The sequence below is a fragment of the Pleurodeles waltl genome, chromosome 6 (genome assembly GCF_031143425.1).
Source record: "Pleurodeles waltl isolate 20211129_DDA chromosome 6, aPleWal1.hap1.20221129, whole genome shotgun sequence".
Classification (NCBI taxonomy): Eukaryota; Metazoa; Chordata; class Amphibia; order Caudata; family Salamandridae; genus Pleurodeles; species Pleurodeles waltl.
Window position 1 is genome coordinate 1,443,814,500 of NC_090445.1, and position 27,454 is coordinate 1,443,841,953.

At 45.7% G+C, this 27,454-nt stretch overlaps 1 protein-coding gene across 3 annotated transcripts in view; it reads left to right on the forward strand.

Annotated features, from left to right (window-relative positions):
- Positions 1 to 12,953, forward strand: part of ERCC6 (ERCC excision repair 6, chromatin remodeling factor) — a 208,535-nt gene extending 195,582 nt beyond the window's left edge. For all 3 annotated transcript variants that reach the window (XM_069240869.1, XM_069240870.1, XM_069240871.1), the window contains exons 20-21: positions 10,420 to 10,495; positions 11,515 to 12,953. In XM_069240869.1, the coding sequence (XP_069096970.1) occupies positions 10,420 to 10,495; positions 11,515 to 11,949 (511 nt within the window). In that variant the 3' untranslated portion in view covers positions 11,950 to 12,953. The remainder of the gene's footprint in view (positions 1 to 10,419; positions 10,496 to 11,514) is intronic.
- The last annotated feature ends 14,501 nt before the right edge of the window (positions 12,954 to 27,454 follow it).

Here is a 27,454-nt window from a genome sequence, read left to right on the forward strand (position 1 = left end):
ATGGTCTACGCCTCACACATTCACCAAGCACTACTGTGTAGACGTGCTATCCGCACAACAAGCCACAGTAGGTCAAGCTGTATTAAGGACATTATTTCAGACTACTTCCACTCCTACAGGCTGATCCACCGCTTTTGGGGAAATAACTGCTTACTAGTCTATTGCAGAACATGCGTATCTACAGCGACAGATGCCATCGAACTGAAAATGTCACTTACCCAGTGTACATCTGTTCGTGGCATCAGTCGCAGTAGATTCGCATGTGCCCACCCGCCTCCCCGGGAGCCTGTAGCAGTTTGGAAGTTACCTTCAATTATTTATATATGTATCATCTCAACCTTAAATAAGTGCATACTTAGTCACTCCATTGCATGGGCACTATTACTACAATTCAACTCCTACCTCACCCTCTGCGGGGAAAAACAATCGAGGATGGAGTCGACGCCCATGCGCAATGGAGACAAAAGGAGGAGTCACTCGGTCCCGTGACTCGAAAGACTTCTTCGAAGAAAAACAACTTGTAACACTCCGGCCCAACACCAGATGGCGAGCTATTGCAGAACATGCGAATCTACTGCGACTGATGCCACGAACAGATGTACACTGGGTAAGTGACATTTTCATTACAGAGCTCGCGCCCACTCTCAGGCTTCCAACTATAAAACAGGTTTAACATTTTTATTACAGAATAACTGAGGTATCAAAATGACTTAATCTATTCTTCTACAAGGGATAAGTGGCCTAATGGATCAAGAGCATACATGCTACCAAACAATATGGGAGGACCAGGCCCATGAAAGTGATTGCTTTACACATTAAAGAGTTCTCCATTGTCAAGACTCCATTCGGTGATGATGCAAAGGTTAATCCTTTCTCGTAGTGGCAGCCAGAGAGAGAGCCTGACAGTACCACACAGACAAAGGAACTATATCAAAGGCTTATGCTACACAAGCAGAGGTGCAAAGGGCTTCTGTTCTGCAACCCCTTCTTTTAGGAGTTTTTTTTATCAAGTTCTGCCATCAACCGATTTTTGGACAGTAGGTTTTGAGGGAGCTCTTAACGTTAATGTCAGCAAAAGAAGTAAATATCAGCTGTCATTTTACAAAATGCATGGGCCTTTACATTCATAGGCAGCAGAACGAAAGTATTTGGCATCACAGTGAAGTAAAGTAGTTACTTGACTTCTAACAAAAAGTGGCAAAGCAGGGGTGGAACTCGGATTTCCAAATTACCCATATGCAATTCAGCCACTAGAAATTCATCTCCTCCTTTCTACTTGCTTGTGTTATGACTTTAAGGCACCTAATCAGTAACCTGCTTTAAATAGTCTCGTCAACAGAACAGAGACTGTTCAAAAGTTTGTAAATGCTGTGGTTTTTGTGCACCAACCTCAATTCAGCCTTATTTTGTTAGACTGTTTAAGTTATCTCTGGGTCCCCACACTAGGTTAATGATATAAATAATTTAAATAAATATAATAAAAAATTGCAATATTTTCATTTTTTGCTGCAGATAGAGGAAGAAGGTAAATGGAAGTGCTCTAGTTATATGCAGGGCCACTGGAATTATGTGGCAGAAAGAACCAAATTATGTGGCAGGTTTGACCAATTTATGTGGCAAGAAAAGTTGTGTTATGCATTTACAACGCCAGTAGCTCTAACTCAAGCAAATGCGAGACCTGTTGCATTGCAAATGCTTGTTATTATTTTAACAGCTTGTCCTTTTACACAGACTTCTATTATTCTTTTCTCTGCACAACATTCTCATGCTTTGCTCTATCCAAGGTTGTACGTTATAAGTTATGAATTATTGCCGGTACAAAGTATTCATCGTGCCTTCAACTCTTGTACACAAAAACATGTGTGTTGTCACGTCGGGGCAGTTTTGTCAGAACACCAGATGTTTTATTATAAAACTCCTCGCTGCTCCCTACACAATAGAGGGGAATTCCAACCAGTTGCCACTGTACACTCCACGTCGCCTTTGCACTTTCTGCTGAGACTTGACGCAGTCCCTCCCTCCATGTGGAAGAATTTGCAGTAGACCAGCAGAACTCTTCTTTACCTACAATCACAGTTATAGGGGATAGGGATCTCCCAGGGGGCCTTACGGGCAGATTAGGGTTTACACTGCCATGCTCTTGAAGGGAATCCCAGTAGTGCAGGTAAGGACTTTAGAACCATTGTTGTGACAGTATGGTGGGACTTTTTCTATATTTCACTTTTTTTGTCACTGCCTTGATTTATGTTTTATCATCCTCACAATCGCAATAAATGGTTTTTACATAGAATGTAGTTGATTCAATAAAACCTATTGAAGCTTGTCCTACTTCTGTTTTGCCTTTGTCTGTGTGAGACATATGTGACTGTGAGAAAGGGGTAAGATCCGTTCCACCACAATTTCCCTGAGAAACCCAGATGACATGCTAAGCACTGCCACAAATAACCTTTTACTCTTGGGTACTGGTGAGGTGCTGCTAGCTGGCTGGAAGGGTTAGGCCAACTGCTGTCACGGTTCGCAGGATCAGACTCAGTCCCCCTCGCACAGTGGTGCTGCTGCCCAAATCCAGCAGTCTTGTTACTGTAACAAGAGTCTGTATGACATAGTTGGGTCCATTATGCGTCTTTTGGGGATGATGGCTTTGTGCATTGCCATAGTTCCCCATGCCAGCCTACACGTGTCCACTACAGCAGTGTCTGTTTTGCCAGTGGTCCCAATCACAGGGTCTCCTTGAGGATCTAGTATTGTTAGACCGCCAGACTCACTGTTCAGCGCAGTGGTGGAACATCAACAATCTCCTGAAGGTGCGGCCTTTTCTAGATCCTGTGCCTCACATCACATTGACCACGGATGCATCATGGACAGGTTGGGGTGCTCACTTCCAAGACGTGAGAGTTCAAGGTCTAATGGATGCCAAACACCAGTCCATACACATCACCTACCTGGAGCTTCAAGCAGAATTCCTAGCACTGAAAGCTTTCCTTTTACCTGTCTCACAAGATTGTCTTAGCCCAGATGGACACCATATTATTTACAAAAACAGTGGTGGGGGGGACTCTGTCTTCACAACTATCACAGCTGTATGAGACCACTTTGAATTGGGCTCTTCATTACCACATTCATCTGTTGGCAGAGTATCTTCCGGGAGCAAACAGTGACTTTGCAGACCTGTTCGGCAGGATGCAGCAACAATTCCGCGAGTGGGATCTCCACCCACTAGTCCTCCAGGCATACTTTAAAAGTTAGGAGACTCCTCATTTAGACCTTTTTGCCACAACAGAAAATGAAAAATGCCCAAATTTCGCCTCCAGGTAGCCACATCCACTATCTAAGGGCAAGGCTGTATTGATGTGTTGGTCAGGGATATTTGCCTATGCTTTTCTACTTCTCCCTCTCATTCCATTAATGGTTCGGAAGATCAGACAAACATCTCTCACCATGAACCTTGTGGCTCCCACCTTGGCATGCCAGCTTTGGTTCACCACACTCCTGGAGCTTTCAGTTGTCCCACACAAGAAGCTCCCCAACAGGCCAGACCGTCTAACCCAGAATAAAGGACAACTCAGACATACAGACCCCGAATCACTCAACCTTGCAATATGGCTCCTCAAGTCATAGAGTTTGGTAACGTTGGTTTGCCTACAGAATGTATGGACATTCTCAGGGAAGCACGCAGACCAACCACCAGAGCTTGTTATGTTGGAAAATTGAACATTTTGTATGCTACTTCCAACCCAAGCACATTGATCCTACAGCTATAGATCTCCAGAACAGACAGCACATTTCTCTCTTCAGGATGACACTCATAAAGGCTTTGATGGAAGAACTCAAAAGCGTTATTCCATTTAGGACATCCCCCTGTGGAAAGTATATGTTGTACTCACTAGACTCCTGGGTCCCCCATTCAAACCACTCCACTAATGTCTACTTCAATTTATTTTGTGGAAAGTGTCTTTCTTAGTCACCATCACTTCACTCAGACATGTTAGTGACCTCCAGGCACTAAACTTAGACCAACCTTTCTTTTCAAATTCATAGAGACAAAGTAGTCCTTCATACTAATCATAAATTTCTACCTAAAGGGGTTTCACAGTTTAATCTCAATTAGTCTATTGAGCTCCCTGTTTTCTTCCCGAACCAGATTCTGTTGCCGAAAGAGCCCTTCAAACATTAAATGTCAAAAGAGCTCTCATGTTTTACTTAGACAGTTCTAAAGACTTTAGGAAAACCAAACAACTTTTTTTAGCCTTTTCCCCACCTCATAAAGGTAACCCAATATACATATCGGGCACGGCCAGATTGATAGTCAAATGTAATGCTACATTATGTCCAAAAGATCTTTACATTTTTCTCCCAGAGCACGCACTACTCGTAAGAAGGGAGCTACTATGATCTTCTTTGGAAACATTCCCAGAGCTGACATTTGTAAAGCAGCTACCTGGTCTATACCACACACCTTCAGGAAACTCTGCTGTGTGGATGTTTTAGCACACTAACAAGCCAGTGCAGGTTATGCAGTGCTATGTATCCTTTTTTCAGACAACTGCAACTCCCACGGGCTATCCTAAGTGGGAACTGCTTTACAGTCTATGCAGAGCATGTGTATCTACAGCCACACATGCCATCAAACAGATTATGTTACTTACCTGTAAGCATCTGTTCGTGACATGTAGTGTTGTAGATTCCTCTCTGGACGCCTGTGGCCATTGCAATTCCATTAAACATGTATATATGTGTACACATGTATTTACATTTTGCATGGACATCTCTTTTACTACACTTTGCTTCCACTCCTTTCCCACCTGCCTGCGGGAAAACAATCTAACAAAAGAGTCAATGCTTATGCACAATGTCACCAAGAGGAGGAGTCACTCGATCTTGTGATTCAAAACACTTCTTCGAAGAAAAACAACTTGCACAACTCTATACCCAACACTGGATGGCAGGAGTAACTAGAGCATGTGAATCTACAGCAGTTCGTACCACAAACAGATGCTTACAGGGTAAGTACCATAATCCTTAAATAACCCAGGGTATTATTTCAGTGGCAAATGTGAGCCTGTTTCCCTAGCTATGTGCTGATAAAACATGTGAGGACTACAGAAAAATTAAAATGCATGAATCAGTCTTAACCAATGATAATTGCTGTGAGCACATGCCATTCTATAGCTTGTAGCTCATCTGTTCTGTTACAGACCAGGTTAAGTCGTATGCAAATCAATCTTGGCACCAACTCAGAAGGTACAGTCCAGTCCAAAATGCTATACCACGTTCTCTTCCAGTAGGAACACAAGCAACTCAAGCAAGTTTTAACATTGTTTGGTCTCATCAGTGAAGTGCAGGTTGAATCTCTAAAGCTAAGCAAACTTTGTATCTAGTGTAGGCTACCCACGCACCTAGAACAAGCCAGTGCAAAAGTGATGGTTGGAAACACTTGAAACCGTCTTTGCACAAGTAGTTCTACTGACCACACTACACTTGTATCAGTGTTAGCTCAACTGCTCCATTACATGTAAGAATCAACCACATGCAGCTCAGTTTTTGCTCTGAAAAATGTTTTCCACCCTGAAACCGTAGACCACATACCCAGGAACGCAAGCAACCACAGGCATGTTTTGGTCTTCTTGGGCATCATCATCATAACCAGGGTAATCAAAGAAAACTGATCAACAAGCAGTCTTTATATCCTAGTGGGTCATACAGTACACGAAGATGTTTTACCAGGATGGATATCAAACTCTGTTTCTCTAAAACAGAGGGAAAAACTGCCACAGAAGCTTGTAATGTTGCATCATTTTGCCCAGTATATCAGGGGTGTGGAATTTAATAAAATAACTAATTGTCCAGGGGACAGGTTGCTTCTTAAGTCTACTTGTCCTGTAAAAAAAATCTACTCGTCCGTCTGGTGCCATGCAGTGACAAATTATGGCAGCAATCTAATTCTGTAAGAGCTCTGATAATAGCCTCTCTGATCATGCCAGGGCAAATACTATAGTAGTGCTTGAATACTTGCAATTTCAATCCCTACTATAGCAATTTCTTTATTTTGCCACCTTTCCGCAGATCTACGTACTGGGGCTGGAGGAAGCATTAAGCAATAGTTCCAGGGCTGGAATGCCTTTGAGTCTGCAAACCTACTAACTTGCATGTTTTAAGGATTTTCACTAGCTCTTCTCTAATCTTTCCCCATACTGAGAAAGGTTGGAAATTTACTCCTGACAATGGCAGAAGTAGAAGTTCTTCCAGGATTGGGGAAAAAGTGGTTGGTGTAAACGTGAACTTGTAAACGCTCAATAGATTTTCGAATGAGCAAATCTACACATGCATAAGTGCATGTGCTAAAATACAATTTTCTAGGAGTACGATTTAGTTGTCTGCGTCTGTAAGTTCTTGTGAATTCATGAAAGCCACTAATTAAAAGACATATAGCATAGGTGCACTTTTGTGACTTTATTTAAGATTTGGGTCCATAATTAGGTCTGGCGTTGACCAAGACATTTTGTTTTTATTAATAATCTATCTTATCTATCTTATCTATCTATCTATCGGCTGGCTTTACTGTGAGGGTTCACATTCTGCTGTTCCGCTAGGAGAATATTGGCAAACAAAGTAGTTTTGTTCAGTGCCAGGAACTACTGTGGCAATCAGTGGCATAACGAAACTGGAGGGGGCCCCTCTGCAAAGAACATGGAGGGCCCCCCTCCAGACCTAACACAGGGGAGGTGCTGTGCTGAGGGGCTCACCTGGAGGGGTGTCCCTGCACTGCAGGGACTGCGGGACCTTTGTTACACTACTAGTGGCAATGTGTGCTTTTTGAGACCAAAAAGTTTTTTTTTGTTTTTTTGTTTTTCTTGCCAGTGTTCGTCACAATGGGGAGGGCCTGGCAGCTCCCACAACAATAAAGTGTTACAAAAGCCACGGCAAAACAAGACATGCATTGACAAAACCAAAAGATCTTGCAGGACAAAAGTGGCTACCTGAGTGTGTCGCCCATACCTTGGACAGGCCAAAGCCAGGTTGAAGAAGACTCTACAACTTCCATCCCTTGACAATCTATTGGTGTTTTCCATCATCAAGTCATGAAGGCTTTCCATACAAGCAAGCCTCATTTGCATGAAGACCTTGCAGGCAAGCTTTGGTATTGGGACCAAAGACTGCATTGCCCTATACCATTGGTACTCACACACATTTTTCCAGGGGCCAAAAGGTTTTGTTTGAGATGTGACTGGGGGCCTCAATGATAACAGCAGGGTGGCGGTGGGGGGCATACCTGGCAAAGGGGGGGTGGTCCCTGTAAGGTGGGTGTAGGTGGGGAAAGCGAAGCATATACATCCAGCGGCTGAATTGCATAATGTAAAAACAGAAAACCTACGATTAATCTCGGCTTCCCCAAATTGTGTGATCCTAGGCAATTGTTTAATTTCACTTTCCCTCCTTATTCTTCATTATTATCATATATTAAAGGACATTGAAATACAAGACTTCTTGATGTGCATTGTACAAAACCTTCTCCTGTGTTTATTTAATAACCTGTAATGTTTTGCATGTGTTAGAGGATCCCAGCCCAAAATGTGCTCTTAACAACTAACTTGCATTATTTTCAAGGTCTGGGGCGAAAATTAATGTTTGTAAATTAATTTTTGAAAACTATGACTTTAAAAAAATACTCGGTGCATTGATATAATGTGATGTACTAAGGGGAAACAGTTCTACATGTTATAGAACTACACTCTTTGAATTTTGAAAAAACCTTATCATATTTTTACACTTTTGCTGCAGGATGTCTTTAAAAATAGAGGTGGTTCATAAAGTTAGGTTGTGCAGAATAACCTAGTTACCCTTTCATGAACTTCACTTAAGCCTTAAATAAAGGATTGCCTATTGATTTAACTTATTTTTCAGTGTAAGTGCTGAATCGAGAAAACAGGAGCCCAGTGCTGCTCTCGTCCTGGAGCCCACATGTAAAGGTCAGGAGGGCTGGATGTGACCCCTGGGCCGTTCTTTTTGAGTATCACTGCACTATACGATCAAGTGTCGATTGCATGTTGCTAAAAGGAAGTTATACCTGGGGAAGGTTCTTCTGCATCACCAGAATAACAATGAACTAACTGTCATCCTTCCGGTGGATTAAGGCAGTACAGCGTTGCAGTTCCTGCATGATTATGAGAGACTTTGGGGAGAAAAGGGCCAAGTATGAGAGGTCTATCCCCTAAGTGACCATGCTCTATTTTGACGGAGTGCAGTTTGTGTGACTTCCGTGTAATTTCTTAATGTCCCATTGTATAGGTTTCACCCCCAAAACCTCCTTCCAATTGTTATCTTTTTCTTTTCCCCGTTTTTTCACTACAAATGTTTCATCTCCATAAATATTTTAGACTTTTCTTCACATTTCTAGTGTGAAAGCCCAGTTTGGAATAAGCATTAATGCTACAGGCAAAAGTAAGTTTAGAGTCCATTGCTGGGACAAACATTCACGTTGGTCAGGCATCCCTCTGGAATGAGTGTGGTGGGGAAAATCCTGTGCCCACATTACCGCTGTGTTCACTTACTGCAGTTAAGTTCTTTCTGTGGTTATGAATTTGGGCATATTCAGAGGGGCCAAGTTATACACAAACCTTGTAACAGAGAATATGCAACATTAGTATAGAGAACACACCGGCTCAGAATGTTCATAAAAACTAGAAAAGAGAAAACACCTAGTACAAGGAGACATGAGCACTTAGAAAATGAGACAGACTCTTTCACAGGGACACTGATGTACAAATGGCAACGAGAGACGAGGGCTCGTAACTGCTATATAGAGACACTTCCACTAAGACACACAAACACTGGGAGAGGTAAACTATTACACACGTTTTAGTCAGAGATATAGGTACACATATTTGGACAAGTGGACAACTCCAGACACCAGAGATATGGACATGATTGGTGTCAGACATGTGCATAGTTACACTCTCCCTCTTTCTATCCTTCTAACACATACAATCTCTTTCTCTCTTCGCCTATCACTCACTCATTCATTCTGCCTCTGTCTCACTTGGTTCTAGGTCATTAATGCTCAGACTTGTGAACTTGGACTAGAGGACACTGACATAGGAACTAAACGAACTAAGCACAAGATCCACCACTCTTAAGTCTGAGGATCCCACAAGGTTAATTAAACTAACAATACTCCTTCTAATACACCTACTGGAGCGGGCATGACTTCACACACTAAGGAGCGAGAGACAATGACACCTTCGCTGGCCAAACAAAAACACTTTGAGAGGATTGGTGGAATCTCTCAAGACCCTACCTTAGTACAGCCTACAACACATGGAAACCAGAAAATTGTAGAATATAAGGAACTTAAATGCACAGCATAACTGAGACATACGATACTCTGATAAGACTTGCACGATTTTGGTGGAGGTCACCAGAAACTGAACTTCCCAGCCGCCCGTTTGAATAGGCCCCTCCATAAATAGCTAACTATTTGGAAAGCCCACAAACACCAGACGACCCTGTGACCAGCTGACAGGGAGAGGCCTTTGGGAAAATTCAAAACTCTAAAACCAGCAGACAACAGTCTGCATACCCAAGTCTGAGACATGGTGATAGCTTCTTAAACCTGAATAGTAGCACCCACCAAGCACATGTCCTCCCCACAGATCACCTGTCATTGGAAAATCCATTTTCATCTGACGACAGACTGCTTACCGAGACTCCATTTGTAGCTGTGGTTCGTGGTATTGGTTAATTTTTGTGATATCTAAAACCACAAATCATAAAATAAACCCCCACTTCCATAGACACCTGTCACCATTGTCCAAGCTCTCTCCCGGCCCTCCTTCCCTGCTTGTCCTAGCTGACTTTTTAAAGTGAGGCGTTTTGGGTTTCCATCAAAAGGGTGTTTAGATCCCTCTTTAGCATGGTTGTGTTCTTCCAGAGAAGAGATTTGTGTTCCACTTTGAAGGACGACAGGTCTCTGCAGAGAGAAAATTTGTATTGGAGTCTTATTTTGGGATGAGGGAGTGAATCTCTTGAGATGAGTCTTGTGATTCTCGCTAAATGAGAGTGTGTGCGTGTGTGTACTACAGAATATATAGATTCTTAAGAGGAGGTATTGGACTCTTAGAGAGCATTAGGTTATTTTAAAGAGGTTGGCTGGGTTGAACTTTAGAGCAGACCCGAGGCGTCCTCTGTAGAGGATTGGATTTCTAAGGAAAGGTGTGAAGGGCTCCTGTAGGGAGGACTGCTTGTAGCCTTTTTGTACAAGGAGGTGATTTTCTTCAGGACAAAGGTTAGTGGCCCTCTGGAAAAATATTGGTCCAGCATTGCCATTAACCATTGTTCATAATATAGGTGTGGGTGCAACAGAAAGAAAGAGCTGGATATTCTTATTACTAAGCTATGTGTTTTTTTTTTTTTTTGTCCTAGGTCCAGATTTGGTCAGAAGAAGAATCCACTTATTTCAGCACAAATTTCATCAAAATCTCCTGGAGAGAAATGCAAGGTACCCTGAAGTAAAAATAAATCGACCACTTTTACATACAGATTAGACTACAATGTGCCCATCCCTCAACTCACGCATCCATCTATCACAGTGCCTGTTTTTGTGCACTTATTAACAGATTCAATGATGTGACTGGTGGGCAAGTCTCTAAAGACTTACATTCTTACGCCTCTATACGTACTAGCACCCACAGGTATCTATGGAAATATACTACGCACCACCAGTACACAGTTTTCCATTAATCATACCTTTCTTCCAAAAGACCTGGCTTTCCCAAGAGACTGTTCACGTATATTACTTTACCAAGAGACTTTCTTGCAAAATTCACCTTCATAAATGACTGTGCAAAGATCCACGCTCTTATATTTCTCTGTGTGTCTCCACGCACCTCTAATAAACTGTGAATATAGCCCAAGTCAAAAAGTGGCTCTACAAAAGTCTTATCTACATTACATGGGATCTTTCATGTTAAAGCCTCTGGCCCATGTATGTAACTACTGTTAGGACAAAGTGAGATTCACAGACATTCCCGTAGACTGCAGTGCGCTGTAGCACAGAGATTTGTACCTATGCTTCATTTGTCTTTTCCATCTCAAGATGGAGTTGGTTACGTTTTTGTTCTCAGTAAAGACCTACAACTGGATAATATCTGTTAATTTTGAGGAATATGTAAGAGATTGTGCATGTTTAACGGGAACAAGAATCTCACCAATGGTGCAACGAGGACTAGGGGGTACGTCATGCCTGGACCTATAGGTCTGAGAACTTTGTGGTTTGGAAATATTGTGCTTTCTTCAGGGAGTTTGTGCCATTGTTTGGTGGTGGCGTTGTTTGAATGGGTGTGAGGTTGTGCAGGGGTAAGTATTCATAGGCTTTTGCTGGAGATGAGGAATTAAGTAGTGCACAACTGACACTTTAAGGTTATGTGGTTGACTTTTGGGGCTCTGGTTTGGAGAGTAGGGCTTTGATTACATATTTGCCTTCCCCTTTCCTGATGTATATATTCTCTTCTGTTGTAGGATGCTGATGTGATAAAGAAGGAAGAGGGAAAGAAAAACAGTGCAGCAGTTCATTTTAATGGAAATGTAGAAGAGAGCGATCCATCCCCTACTGCCCTCTCCTCTTCCTCGTTGCTAGCAAGAATTAAGGCCCGAAACCACCTTGTGCAGCGTAGAACAGAGAGTGATGGCGAAGGAATGGGTCAGCTGCAGCCCTCCACAGAACAGCCGGTTTCTACAGAACACGATGAACTCTTGGCAGACATGCGCAACTACATTGCTTTCCAAGCACAGGTGGATGGGCAAGCTAGCACTCAAGAGCTTCTGCAAGAGTTTGAGCCTAAGCTAACACCGGCCCAAGCTTGTGTCTTCCGAGAACTTCTTAGGAATCTTTGTACATTTACCCGGGGCCCTGGTGGTCAGGGTACCTGGAAACTGAAACCTTCATTTCGGTGATGTGATGCTCTGTATATACTGTTGTATAAAGTGGCTGGGTTTTTTCACACACTAATATCTGCTTCGATGAAATCTGGATATTAATTGCATCTACCTCAGAAGTTGTGGCTGCATCTTGTGGCCTTCACTTCCTTCTCTTCCTCTGTGATCATTCCACGTGAAGCTCACACCATGTTATTGGCCGGTGGTGTCATCTTCCCCAGCAGCAATATCGTTAAATATTGGGTGACGCTGTGAAGCATCACGTACAATAATTTTGACTCTAAACGATGCTTGGAGTAAACTGTTGTTTTAACTGTTGGTCTTAATAGTGCCGTGGTGGTCATGCTACACCTTGAAAAGGAAGTGTAGGAACCGCTGGGTCCGATTGTATGTAACGTACTGCCCCATGCAGTAAAACCGAGGAGCAGAAACCGCTACGCAGAATGCATGGTTGCCACACTGAAATCGTATTCAGCTCCCGAGTGTCATGAAAGTGTGGAGTAAGTGAACATACTCCTTTGCTTCCCGTTTGTTTTGGTGGCCGCCATTTTCTCGTTGTTTGGAGAGCGAGAATTAAGGCCTAAATATGAGGAAATAGCAAAGCAAGTGGGAGGATTCTGATTACGGACTTCCATTTTTTTCCCTCAGGATAGAACACTTAAGAAAGTAGATCAAGCGTTTATATTTCTTCTTTTGCATCAGTGCTGGTGCAGAAAAATGGTAGATAACACAAAGTTGTACTTCTAAGAACTGAATATGTACAAGAACGTATGTGTTTCTGCTTTCTGAGTACTGTAGGCTCAACTTACAAGTGCCAAATTGTGAAAAATGTTCTATTTGATAAATTATTTGTAAGGTCTCCAATACTTCTATACTTTCACTTGTCTTCCTCTGGTGAGTCCTTAATCACAAATGAGACCCGTGTTCCATACGTTGTGAGGATCTTTATAAGATGGCTGGTACGAAAAATGTAGCCAATTCCACTGAACCAGCAACAAAGTCTGATTTTGCTGCATTTACCCACGCCTGAGTCCACTTCTTTTTTTTTGCATGAATCCCGCCAATCAAGCGACTTGCTTATATCTGTATGAACATTCAGTAGGTGAAAAAAGATTTCAGTTTCATTATCGTAAGTTTGGCAACATCTAGTAACTGACAATGATCCTTTCAGTGGGGAGTGTAAACATTGAATGTAGATGTAGTCAAAGATGAGCCCTGCGTTGGTCTACATCAAATATGAGTGTTTTCGGAGAGACATGCAAGCAGTTTGACCTGATAGTACTGTGTACCAGAATGGAATCCAACCACTTCTGCACTAAAGTGTTGAAACTCCTAGACTGAATTCACAACATAGTATCCTGTCTCCCACACTAAAGCTTTACAAGTTATTTTAATGTGCTTGCCTGCGGGTCCAGTCAAATGTCTTCTTTCAAACTTCAAACACACAAGACTAGTTTCAGTCATTTGATTAGAGTGCAGACTACTTTGGTAATCTATTTAAAGGTGATCTGTGTTCAGGATCAAAAGTTAAAACTAAGCAAAACATGTATCTGAGGCGTGTTTTTCATACCTGTAGTGGCTTAGCATCTGTGAGTGATCATTGGGCTTCCTAGGTAGGATTGATAACAGTATGTTGAAATTTAAGTGATGGAACTATTGGCATGCCAACTTCTAACTGTGTATTCCTCACCCTGTGACTTTTCCCCAGGTGTCAGACTGGCTTCTGGAAAAACCCTAAACCAGTTCTCCTGTGTGCTGATAGGTGGCATTGTGTGATTCAACACAGACTCCATTCCACTCCGGAAAGGATGAGCGGAGATACATATAAGGGTTGAGCGGAGCTTCATATAACGGTCATGCATGCAGTCTGATGTCAATTCCTTTTCTTTGTGCACGTTCAGATGCATGTCCGGAGCTCTACTTTTTTCGCCTCTGACAAGATTTTTCCTAAATATTTTTGTAATATTTTTCCAGTGCGCAAGGAAAATGTGCCCTCCTACAGTCAAAGGGTTTAAACCTTGTAGGAACTGTCACAAAGAAATGTCTGGGACAGATCCCCACGAGGTTGTGCCTCTGTCTGGGGTTACAACATAACTCCAAAAGCTGCGATGACTGTGCCCAGATGACCTTGAAGGCCATACTTGATCGCAAAGTGGCGCTGTATGTCGTCAAACACCATGAGACTCCACGCCATTCCCCAGTCGAAGTTGAGGGTAAGGTTTTGTTCCTGCAGACATTCATTAGCGGTCAAAGTCTTTGAGTAAATTGAAGAAGCACCACCAGAAGTATAAGCAGGAACCTGGGCACAAGGTTGTCAATGTGCATCACGGTCTCACTCCTGGTCTCTCTCCCAGTCTCCTGAGGAGCCAGTTCTGAATGTGGTTCAGTGAACCCCACTTGTCTGGGTCTGTCTTTGTTGTAGCAGTAAATTGAGGCCTTTAGAGAGACTGTGCTGGCCATTTTTGGCACACTTTCAGATCCTTGCATGCTGCCGGTAAACAAGGATCCGCAAGGGTCTCCAGTCAGCCTACCACCGGCAGGTTCATCCTCAGTGCCATCTGTGCTCTTCTAGCCCACTTTGCGTTCTGTCCTTCTTTGGTGCCGACTTCGGTTCCGGCGGCACAATATGCTCTTGTCCCGTCAATACCGGCACTTGCAGCTGAGAATCTGCTACCTATAGTGCTTTAAGACTCCGAGCTGAATTTGTCTCAGCCAAGGCCAAGTCCTTGCACCAGCTCCCTTTGCTGCCTGGTTGCCCCTGGTCACCTCTGGTAACTGTGCTTTAGCAGGTTGCAGATTGGGCTCCTTGCTGCTGCCCCCTGTGTGCTGCTCTTTGCCCCCCATCCCACATGCCTTCCAGCGGTTTTGTTCCTGCTCTTAACCCTCACTGCACCCCTCACTCCAGGACCTACTTAATTGCAGTCGCACCACTCCAAAGGCAAACCCGTCTGTGCCCGGACCAAGCCCTGCACCAGGAACCCTGGCTCTCCCACCATCCACCAATACTCAGCTGCCGAGCTCCAGGACCTGGCCACCAGAAACCAAGAAAACTGATTAATCACCTCTCCCTGGACCACGTCGGACCCTTCATGTGCCTCCAATGCCACTACACCTGCCACACCGAGGCCCTCGTCGGCCCCGCACCCTGCCTGCCAATCCTGAGAAACAACAACACTGCCTATTGCTCAACGCAAGATCGCTCTGCAAAGACACCATGAAAATATGGGACACCATAACCACCCTCATTCCGGACCTGATGTTCATCACCAAGACCTGACTCATACCAGCCTTGGCCCCTAACATCACCTGCGCCACTCCAGAAGGCCACAAACTGATTCACAAAGACTGCCACAACAGGCACAGAAAAGGCATCACCATCATGCATATGGACAACCTGTCGTGTACCACCTTTGCAGAAGTTATCTCACCTCATAGAACACCTTAACTTCCTTATCAGAATTGACGTCGGGACCACAGTTAGGGGAACCCTCATGTACAGACCCCCAGGGGCCCCTCCCCACCTTCTGCTAGAGCATCGCTGACTTCATCGCCCCCCTGGCCATCGCCTCAATAGACTACATGTTTCTAGGAGATCTCAATTTCTACCTCGATGACCCCCACAACCACAAGTCCACCAGCCTCCTGAATAACCTAAGCAACATCGGATATAAACAACTAGTCACCTGCCCCACATACACCGCAGGACATACCCTGAACCCCATCTTTACAACCAGCGACAAAATCAAGTTCTCCCACACAACGAAGCTCGCAGGGACCAACCATCACTCATTACATTTCACCTTGACCAGCAGACTGGGCTTTCCACCAGTCCTCCTCCCCAACCTTCATGCAGATGGGGAAAACTCAGAAACACAATGGACCAACGCCCTCCTTTCCAGCAAACCTATCCTCTGACAGCCTAGAGCAAGACGCCCGCAGGTTATCCGAATGGCTCCTAAACAGCACCAACAAAGTCACCCCCACAAGGAACTCCACCTCCAGAAGATCCAGCAAGTAAGCTAGGTGGTTCACCCCCGAACTCTGTGCACACAAGAGAGACTGAAAACTGTTAGAAAGACAGTGGTGCAGCAGCAGACATCAAACAGTCTGCACCACCTTCAAAGATGGACTGAACAAATATGGTTTCTGCCTCAAAAAAGCAAAAAAGTTACCCTAGTCAGCCACATCGAGGAAAGCACCAACCGCCCGACAGAACTCTTCAAGAATGTCAAAGAGTTCTCCTGCCCAGCAGCCACTGAAAATACAATCCAACCCATTCTGACCCGTTTTTGAATCACTGGCCGATTACTTCCACAACAAAATCACAGCCATCTACAGAAACTTCCACCCCAACCTACCAGCATCGAACAACTACTGACCCCATCAGGTGACTCTCCCAGTCACCTGATCACTGACTGGCAGCCTCTATCCATCCAAGAAACAGTGTCCCTCAGAGTTTGACCCATGCCCCCACTACATCTTCACCCTGGGCCAAGGGAAATCGGCTGCGTCCCCACTCCATCCCAACACCTCCATCAGAACTGCCACCATTCCTGAATCCTGGAAGCAAGTAGAGGTCAAACCGCTCCTCAAGGAACCACCCGCGCACCCAAGCAAACTCAAAAATTATCACCCCATTTCTCTGCTCCCCTTCCCAGCTAAAAATTCAGCAATGAACAGCTCTCTGAACACCTGGAAAGAGTCAACCTACTGGACACCTGCCAATGCGGTTTCCGCACCAACCACAGCATCGAGACCACTTTTATTGCTGCTACAGATGACATGAGGTCCATGCTCGACAAGGGAGAGAAAGTGGCCTTGATCATCCTCAACCTCTCCACTGGGTTTGATACCATCTCCCACTATACCCTCACCACTAGACTCCACTGCATCGGGATCCGAAGCAACACCCTCAAATGGATCCATGCCTTCGTCATAGGATGCACCCAGAGAGCTTGCCTCCCTCATTTTACCTTGGAACCAAAGAGCACCCTATGCGGAGTCCTCACTCAGCCCCACCCTTTAATACCTACATGATGCTTCTGTCCAAAAATGCACATTGCCACAGACTCAACATCATCTTATACGCTGAAGACACTCAACTCATACTCTCCTTCTCCTAAGACCACACCTTTCCTAAAGACAACTTCAGCAACACCATGTGTCACGTCGCTGAATGGATGAAATCCAACTGCCTGAAACTGAACATGGGCAAAATAGAGGTGATCATCTTCGGAAACAGCTCCTCCCCCTTGGACGACTCTTGGTGGCCACTACCCTCTGTCAACCCCCAACTCGAGTGATCATGCCCGCAAGCTCGGCATCAACAACAAACTCACCTTCAAACGATATAAACGCAGTGGCCTCCTCCAGCTTCCACAACCTCCACATGCTACGGAAGATCTTTAAATGGTTCCCCATCGAAACCAGAAAAACAATGACCCAAGCCATCACCAGCAGTCTAAACTAAGGAAACTCCCTCTCCCCGTCCAACTACTCCACTGCTGCCAGACCATCCAGAACTCGTCCTGGATCTCCTCAAGTGGACCCTCATCCCTCCTACCTCAGAGGTCTCCACTGGCTGCCTGTGCACAATAGGTGCAAATTCAAGGTCCTCACCAACGCATATGAAGCCCTCAACAACATCAGACCCAATTGCATCAACTACAGATTCTACTTCCACCAGCCTGCCAGGGAGCTCCGATCAGCAACCCTCACCCAAGTCCAGAGAGTCTAAAGCAGCGGAGGACACATCTTCTCCTACCCCACCGCCAAGGTCTTGAAGGACCTCCCCATTCACCTACGGACCACATACCCTCATCAACTTCAGGAGAAAGCTTAAAACATGGCTCTTTGAGGACTAGCTACAAGCTTTCAGTGACAACCATCAGCGCCTGGATAGCCCCCTAGGGTGATAAGCCACGCTTTATAAATCTAATGATTGATTGATTGATAGCCACACCCAGATCCCATTACAGTGCTGCCAGTTGGCAATCCTTCTGACTCCCACACAGTTTTTACCGCACAGTTGTGCACAGACATCAGATTTTCGGGTCAGATTCTAACCATAGTCAGACTGTTTGTGATGAAGAGGCCAAAATTATCCCACAGCATGATGAGGAAAACTGGTACTAAAAACTTCAGGATTCCAGTTGCCTGGACATCTCCCTAGACACTGGATTAGTGGTCGCTCCTGCTCCAGCCATGGGGGAGTGCATTTCGTATGCGGTAGTGATCAGACGATGCAGTTCTTTACGTGTAGCTCCCAACTACACATTTAAAAACTAACAGTCTTATGGAGGTCCTTAGGCTTGGCCAGGCACCTACTGAGCCGCTTCTGTGCTTTAATTAAGCTCTTATGGATACGCTTTTGGGCACTATGGTAAACCCATGTTTTGGCCATATGGTCAAAAAAAGGGTCGCTAGCTGGCACATTCAGTAATCAAGTCAGGCCTGGATACAACCAATTACTTAGGTCAGGCAATTGGCTCAAGTGTGATGTTTCAGCGCTACAGTTAGATAAGGTCAACATGCTTCTCAAGGTGTGTCAAGGTATCCTTGATGAATATATACCTTTTCGGTGAGAAGGTAGACTCAGCCCTCAAACGGTTGAAAGAGTTGTGCCATATCTCGCTCTGGATTTCTCCACACGTCTGGCAATTTCCCCAAGAGTTTTGTCCCTTTCTTGGTTATGCCAGGGGATTGGCATTTAGACAACTCCAGAACCAGCAGCCAAAGCAACAAGACTATTCTCAGTCCTTTCGAGTTCAGGGCCATGGCTCCCAGAGACCACACACAGCTCAGTCAGCTAACAACCACCCCCACTCCCACCACCACCACCCTCCCCCTCGCGCCTCCAGCAACCAAAAATTCAAAACCTGTTTGGTGTGCCCTTTCAGGCACATAGCTACCCTGTGGGAGCCAGGATCTTCAGTTTCCTCCAGGGGTGGCAAGGCTACTTTCAACAAATGGGTTCTCCCAATTGTACAACTGGGTTACTCCTTCCTATTTCTTTCTACCCTGCTGCACCTTCCACCCCTTCAGGGCAGCTAACAGAAGACCACATGAAAGTTTTGCAGCAGGAAGTGTAAGACCTTTTGGCTAAAGGGGCCATCGAGAGGGTTCCAGCCTTGAAAGTAGGGACTGTTTTACTCCTGCTACTTCCTTGTGCCAAAGAAGGACTGAGGCCTTTATCCTATTTTAGATCTTTGCCCTCTCAACACCTTCTTGTGAAAGAGTCCAGGATATTCAGGCCATGTTCTCGATGCCTCGGCTTCTGTCCTGATCTTAGTGATGATGACTCTGAGGCTACTAGAACTGTTGGCCTCCTGCATCTTGCTGGTTGATCATGCCAGATGGCACATTATGGCTCGGCAATGTAATCGGAAGTCACAGTGGGATGCAGGACCTGCAGAATCAGTCAAATTCCATTCAAGTTTTGTAGGAGACTGCAAATGATTTGCATTTGTGGCTGCTTGACTGCAGTTGGGCTAGCAGCAGATCCATTTGCTTACTTTTACCTGAAGCTGATTACAGAGATGGATGTTTCCCTGCTGGGTTTGGGAGGCTATCTGGGAGAGGTTGTGATCAGAGGTCTCTGGTCTGCAGCAGAAGCCCAACTCCACATCAGTGTGAAGGAGTTGAGTGTGATACGCTTATTATTGAAGGCCTTCCTGGTACAGATTCTCACAGACAACATCACTGCCATATGAAACTAAAATAAGCAACTTGTGGGTAGGGTATTGGGTCCTGTGCTAGGAGGCTCTGCTGCGCTGGGACCAGGTCAATTGTCAGGGCATTTCTCTGGTCGTGAACCACCTAGTCAAATCTTTAAATGCCAGAGTGGGCAAACTCAGCTGCCATAGTATAGTGGACCATGAATGACAGTTACACCCAGAAGTGGTGCTTGGAGTCTTCCAGCAGTTGGGAGAACCCTGCTCAGCACCACTGAGAACGTACAATGTCAACACATTTGCATACTGGAGATCCCTAAACGACTATCCCTCTGAAGCAGGTTCCACCTAGGTGAGTTTGGGACTTCTGTATGACTTCCTGCCCCTTTCTGTCCTGGCTCAAGTTGAAGCTGAAGGAGATCAGGATTGGGCCAGGAGCATGCGGGCTCTCGCACTCCTGGGCATGAACATCTTTCTTCTAATCAAGCTGCTTTTCATGAGGATCTTCTGTTGCAGCTGCAGAGTAGGGTCTTGCAGCTTGCCCTGCTCAACCTGCTCCTGAATGATTATTGAGCTATGACATTTGATTCCATTTCCATTTGATATATTTCCTGAAGTTGTTGATGTCTCAGCAGCTAGATGCCCATCTACAAATACAGTGTATCCCAGGTATGGGGACAAGTTTATTGATTGGTGCAGCAACTGCCAGGTGTTTCCATTACACGTCAAAACATCAGCTGTTTTCTTATTTGTTTTATCTGTGGCCCAGCAAGCACGTGCAATGGGCAACTTTAAATGCATCTTGTTGGCCCTTTCGGCATTTATTTTGGTTGCCCAATCAGCATTCTTGGTACAAATCACCTGTTGTGATGAGATTTCTCAAAGGTTTACACCAGTGGTTCCCAACCTGTGGTCTGGGGACCCCGGGGGTCCACAAAGCCTTCTCCGGGGGTCTGTGAGAGGCTAGAACATTAAAAAATATTAACAAATATTGACACATTAGGTCCCCAGCTTCCAGTAATGACTCAGGCGGGGGTCCACGTATTCCAAAGATGAGTCAGTGGGGGTCCCTGGGTTTCATTAATGTTAAAGTGGGGGTGCACAGAAATCAAAAGGTTGGGAACCAGAAATTCATTCTCGCTTTTCACCCCTTCAAAGCCAGTGCAGTGTACACTATGCCTGTACCCTGAAAACTATCTTTCTGGTCACAATATTGTTAGTTTGTTGCATGAGGAGCTGTAGGCAACCCAGGTCAAACAATGTTACACATTTTTTCTAGACAGACTGGTGTGAAGACTCGAGCTGCATTTCTGCCAAAAGAATTAACACCTTTTCATGTCGGCAGACTATCACCATTCCGGCATTCTTTGCCCCACTTCATCCCTCGAATGAGAAGAGAATGAATCAATTGGATCCCATAAGCCCTCATTTTCTTTATTGATTGCACCAGAGACCACCGCATGGACAATCAGCTCTTTGCGAACTTCTCAGCGGTTAAAAAAGGCTAGGCAGTGGAGAAAAAAACATCTTGAGGTGAATAGTCATCTGCATTCAAATCTGCTTCACCCTAGCTAAGAAGCAGCACCTAAAAGGTTACATCCTCATTCCACTGTAGCCAAGGCTGCCACTGCTGCGTTGGTATATAGTGTGCCTATCCTGGATGTCAGTCATGCTGCAATGTGTACATCAGTGCACATGTTCACAAAACACTACTGTCCACATACCCCCACCACCTTAGGAGGCACTGCTTTGGTACCTAATTACAAGTTGAAGAATCTGTGTTTAGAAATATCCATCTGAAGAACAAGTTGCTGCCCTTCGGTAACACGCTTTGTGAAGGACACTACCTAACCCCAGATTCCTCTCCACCCTCCCAACTCTCCGTTCTGTTGAATGGACTTTTTCGATCTACAAGGGTCCGAACCCAGAATCATGCACGCTAGGCAAGTCAATTTGTTGATGGTCTCTGCATCTGAAGGAGCATACACGCCCATGAAAGAAACTGACAGCGTGCATGGATGGAGGTTATATGCAGCTCCCTTTGTCATTTCCAGAGCGGAACAAAGTCAGTGTGGAGCAGAAGGGCACCACTTACCAGCGTACAGGTGTACTACTTTTACATTATTCTGGTTCCAGTCTGACGTGTGGGGAATATTAGTAAGTTGAGGAATCTGCGATTAGAAGGAGTATCCACCAGAAAGAGTGTTTCTAACAGTAAGTTGTTTGTTTATACTATGTGCAAAAATATGCTTAGTTCTAAGTATAGCTCTATTTATATTTATATATATGTTCGATGGCATGTGTAGCTGCAGATACACATGCTGTGCACATCCCACCATCTAGTGTTGGGCTCGGAGTGTTACAAGTTGTTTTTCTTCGAAGAAGTCTTTTTCGAGTCACGAGATCGAGGGACTCCTCCCCTTTCGGCTCCATTGCGCATGGGCGTCGACTCCATCTTATATTGTTTTCTTTCTGCCATCGGGTTCGGACGTGTTCCTTTTCGCTCCGCGTTTCGGTTCGGAAAGTTAGTTAAAATGTCGGAAAATTTGACGGTATTGTTTGCGTTCGGTATCGGGTTAGTTACAACAGATCAACACTGAATTTTGAAGAGCTCCGGTGGCCCTTCGGGGTTTTCGATTCCCCAGCGGGGCCTGGTCGTCCCGACCACGTGCGTCTTCAAGGCTAATGGAACGGACCCCATTCCGCTTCTGCCCCGAATGTCACAACAAGTATCTTTATACAGATCAGCATCTGGTCTGTAATTTGTGTTTGTCTCCAGAACACAAAGAGGATACCTGTGAGGCCTGTTGAGCGTTTCGGTCGAGGAAGACGTTAAGAGACCGAAGAGCAAGAAGACTACAAATGGTGTCGGCGCCGACAGGACAAAAACACTTGGAGGAGGAAGACGAAACCTTCTCCATCGAGGATTCGGACAAGGTCGATCCCGAACAGACACCAAAAACCGTGAGTAAGACGTCGATACACAAAACTCACGGAAAAATCATTAAAGCCCAGGGGACGCCACCGCCAGCAGGCCATGGCTTAACCCGAAAAATAGGTGACCGACCATCGGTACCGAAAAAGGGCACGAATGTGTCGAAGTCATCCGACTCCGGTCGAGATACCGGCACAGAGCAGACTCGACCCCGAGACACCGGGTCAGAGCAATCTCGGCACCGAAACGAGTCGGCACCGAGAGATCAGTACGCCAAAGAGCCAAAAAGTGTTGTTGGAACCGAAAAACACAGCCGAAAAAGTTTCTATACCGAAACATCCGGCCTCGGAACCGAAATCAAGTTCCTACACAGAGGAACAGGGCCTGTCCTCACAAATGCAAGGACACAGATTCGGACAGGAACTGGAGACAATAGAGCCAGATTACACTCAAAGAAGGCTCCACATTAAAAAAGACACAGGGAAGATCAGTACTCTTCCCCCAATTCGAATGAAAAGAAAACTTGCCTTCCAAGAGAAAGACAAGCAGCCACAGGCAAAGGTGGCAAGACAAGTAACCCCGCCACCATCTCCACAACGCTCACCACAACCATCACCGGTAGCCACTCCACCAATGATGCAGTCCCCAACTCATACTGGAATGAGTCAGGATGATCCTGACGCATGGGATCTTTATGATGCGCCGGTTTCAGATAACAGTCCCGACTGTTATCCAGCGAGACCGTCACCACCTGAGGACAGTACAGCCTACATACAGGTGGTGTCAAGAGCAGCGGCGTTTCATAATGTCACCCTGCATGCAGAACCTATCGAGGATGACTTTTTATTTAACACACTATCGTCCACACATAGCCAGTACCAGAGTCTCCCTATGCTACCGGGAATGCTGAAACACTCCAAACAAGTGTTTCAGGAGCCTGTGAGGGGCAGGGCCATTACTCCAAGGGTGGAGAAGAAGTACAAACCGCCACCAACAGACCCTGTGTACATCACGCAGACCAGACTCAGTGGTAGTAGGGGCAGCTCGCAAGAGAGCGAACTCACACACCTCAGGAGACGCACCACCTCCAGACAAGGAGAGTCGCAAGTTCGACGCTGCGGGGAAAAGGGTTGCGGCACAAGCAGCTAACCAATGGCGCATTGCCAACTCACAGGCCTTGCTGGCTAGATATGATAGGGCTCATTGGGACGAAATGCAACATTTCATAGAACACCTGCCCAAAGAGTTCCAAAAGAGAGCACAACAAGTGGTGGAGGAAGGACAGAGTATCTCGAACAATCGGATACGGTCAGCAATGGATGCAGCGGACACAGCTGCTAGGACTGTAAATACAGCAGTGACCATACGGAGACACGCATGGCTGCGTACATCAGGATTCAAGCCGGAAATACAACAAGCCGTGCTGAATATGCCATTTAACGGACAGCAGTTGTTTGGGCCGGAGGTGGACACTGCTATCGAAAAACTCAAAAAAGACACAGATACGGCCAAAGCCATGGGCGCACTCTACTCCCCACAGAGCAGAGGCACTTTTTGGAAATCACAGTTTCGAGGGGGGTTTCGGGGACAGAGCACAGAACCCTCAACCTCACAAACAAGGCCCACTTATCAGAGTCAATATCAGCGGGGACGTTTTCGGGGACAATATAGAGGGGGACAGTTCCCAAAGAGTAGAGGGAAGTTCCAGAGTCCCAAAACTCCACAATATAAACCGTGACTTCAACGTCACAAATCCCCAACACATAACACCAGTGGGGGGGAGACTAACCAAGTTCTACAAACACTGGGAAGAAATAACAACAGACACTTGGGTCCTAGCCATTATCCAGCATGGCTATTGCATAGAATTTCTACAATTCCCTCCAAATGTCCCACCAAAAACACACAACATGTCCAAACAACACATGGAACTCTTACAACTGGAGGTCCAAGCTTTGTTGCAAAAAGATGCTATTGAGATAGTACCAATTCATCAAAGAGGAACAGGAGTTTGCTCCCTGTACTTTCTCATACCCAAAAAAGACAAAACTCTAAGACCTATATTAGATCTCAGAACACTAAACATCTACATCAAATCAGATCACTTTCACAGGGTGACACTGCAAGACGTGATCCCCCTGCTCAAACAACAAGACTACATGACAACACTAGACCTAAAGGATGCATATTTCCAAATACCTATACATCCTTCCCACAGAAAGTACTTAAGGTTTGTATTCCAAGGAGTACATTACCAGTTCAAAGTGTTGCCATTCGGGATAACAACCGCGCCAAGAGTTTTTACAAAATGTCTGGCAGTAGTGGCTGCTCATATCAGAAGGCAGCAAATACATGTGTTCCCGTACCAAGACGATTGGTTAATCAAAACCAATATGCAACAATGGTGTTCACAACACACAAAGTATGTCATAGAAACCCTTCACAAACTAGGTTTCTCACTCAACTACAAGTCACACCTACAACCATGTCAAATACAACAATAATTAGGAGCAACAATCAACACAACAAAAGGGATTTCCACTCCAAGTCCACAAAGGGTACAGGCATTTCAAAACATAATACAAGCCATGCACCCAAAACAAAAGATACAGGTAAAATTAGTGATGAAACTACTAGGCATGATGTCCTCATGCATAGCCATTGTCCCAAACGCAAGATTGCACATGCGGCCCTTACAACAGTGCCTAGCATCACAATGGTCACAGGCACAGGGTCAACTTCAAAATCTAGTGTTGATAGACCGCCAAACATACACCTCGCTTCAGTGGTGGAACACTATAAATTTAAACAAAGGGCGGCCTTTTCAAGACTCCGTGCCTCAATACGTAATAACAACGGATGCCTCCATGATAGGGTGGGGAGCACACCTCAACCAACACAGCATCCAAGGACAATGGGACACTCAGCAGAGACAGTTTCACATAAATCACTTAGAACTACTAGCCGTATTTCTAGCGCTGAAAGCATTTCAACCTATAATAACCCACAAACACATTCTTGTCAAAACGGACAACATGACAACAATGTATTATCTGAACAAACAGGGAGGAACACACTCGACACAGTTGTGTCTCCTGGCACTGAAAATATGGCATTGGGCGATTCACAACCACATTCACCTAATAGCGCAGTTCATACCTAGAATTCAAAACCAGTTAGCAGACAATCTCTCTCGGGATCACCAACAAATCCACGAATGGGAAATTCATCCCCAAATACTAAAAACTTACTTCCAAAGGTGGGGAACACCGCAAATAGACCTATTTGCAACAAAAGAAAACGCAAAATGCCAAAACTTCGCATCCAGGTACCCACAGGCTCACTCTCAGGATGAGTTGGTCATGGATATTTGCATACGCTTTCCCCCTCTCCCACTCCTTCCATATCTAGTAAACAAATTGAGTCAAAACAAACTCAAACTCATACTAATAGCACAAACTTGGGCAAGACAACCTTGGTACACAACACTACTAGACCTCTCAGTAGTGCCCCATATCAAGCTACCAAACAGACCAGATCTGTTAATTCAACACAAACAACAGATCAGACACCCAAATCCAGCATCGCTGAATCTAGCAATTTGGCTCCTGAAGTCTTAGAATTTGGGCACCTAGACCTTACACAGGAATGTATGGAGGTCATAAAACAAGCTAGGAAACCAACCACAAGACATTGCTATGCAAATAAGTGGAAAAGATTTGTTTAATACTGCCATAATAATCAAATTCAACCATTACACGCATCTGCTAAAGACATAGGCCCTCATTCTGACCCTGGCGGTCGGCGGAGAGACGGCGGTCGGACCGCGAACAGACCGGCGGTATTAAAAATGGCATTCTGACCGCGGCGGTCCCCGCCGCGACCGACCGCTACTTCTCCACTCCGACCGCCGCGGCGGTCATGACCGCGGGGCTGGAGTTTGCGCACTCCGGCCCGGCGGTCGTCCCAAGACCGCCAAGGGTATTATGACCCTGCCTACCGCCGCGGTTTCTTGCGGGCGGGAACCGCCGTGCGAACCATGGCGGTAAGCACTATCGGGGCCAGGGAATTCCTTCCCTGGCACTGATAGGGGTCTCCCCCACCCCCCACTACCCACCCGAGTCCTCCCCCCACACCCTCCACCCCCCTGCCACCCCCCAGAGGTGGTACGAACCCCCTCCCCACCCCCACCCCGACATGCACATACATGTACCCCGACATGCACACACCCCCAACATGCACATATACACGCCCCCTACACACACATACACAACGGGGACACATACCCGCACACATACATGCCGACATGCGCACCTGCCGAACAGCACACATTACCCATAGACACAGCAGCACCCCCCGCCCGCATACACGCACTCACACACCCACTCTACACACTCACACGCACACCCCCATGCACGCCCACATCACACAACACCCCCCCACCCCCTCCCCTCACGGACGATCAACTTACCTTGTGCGTTGGTCCTCCGGGAGGCGACGGGAGCCATAGGGACGTGACCGCCAACAGAAGACCGCCAACAGAAGACCGCCACACAGAAATGTGGGTCGTAATTCTGTGGGCGGTGTTCTGCTGGCGTGGCGGTGGAGGTTGACCAGTCTCCACTTTCCCGCCGACCGCCAGTGTGGCTGCTGGCGGTTTTCCGGCGGAACGCTCCCAGCGGTCAGAATGCGCACAGCGGCACACCGCCGCGGTCGGCGGTCTTCACCGCGGCGGTAACTCAGCGGTCTTGCGAAAAGACCGCCAAGGTCAGAATGAGGGCCATAGTCAGCTACCTACTGCACTTACAAAAGTCAAAGTTAGCTTGTTCATCCATTAAAATACATCTCACCGCAATTTCAGCTTATCTGCAAATTACGCACTCAACTTCATTATTCAGGGTCCCAGTCATAAAAG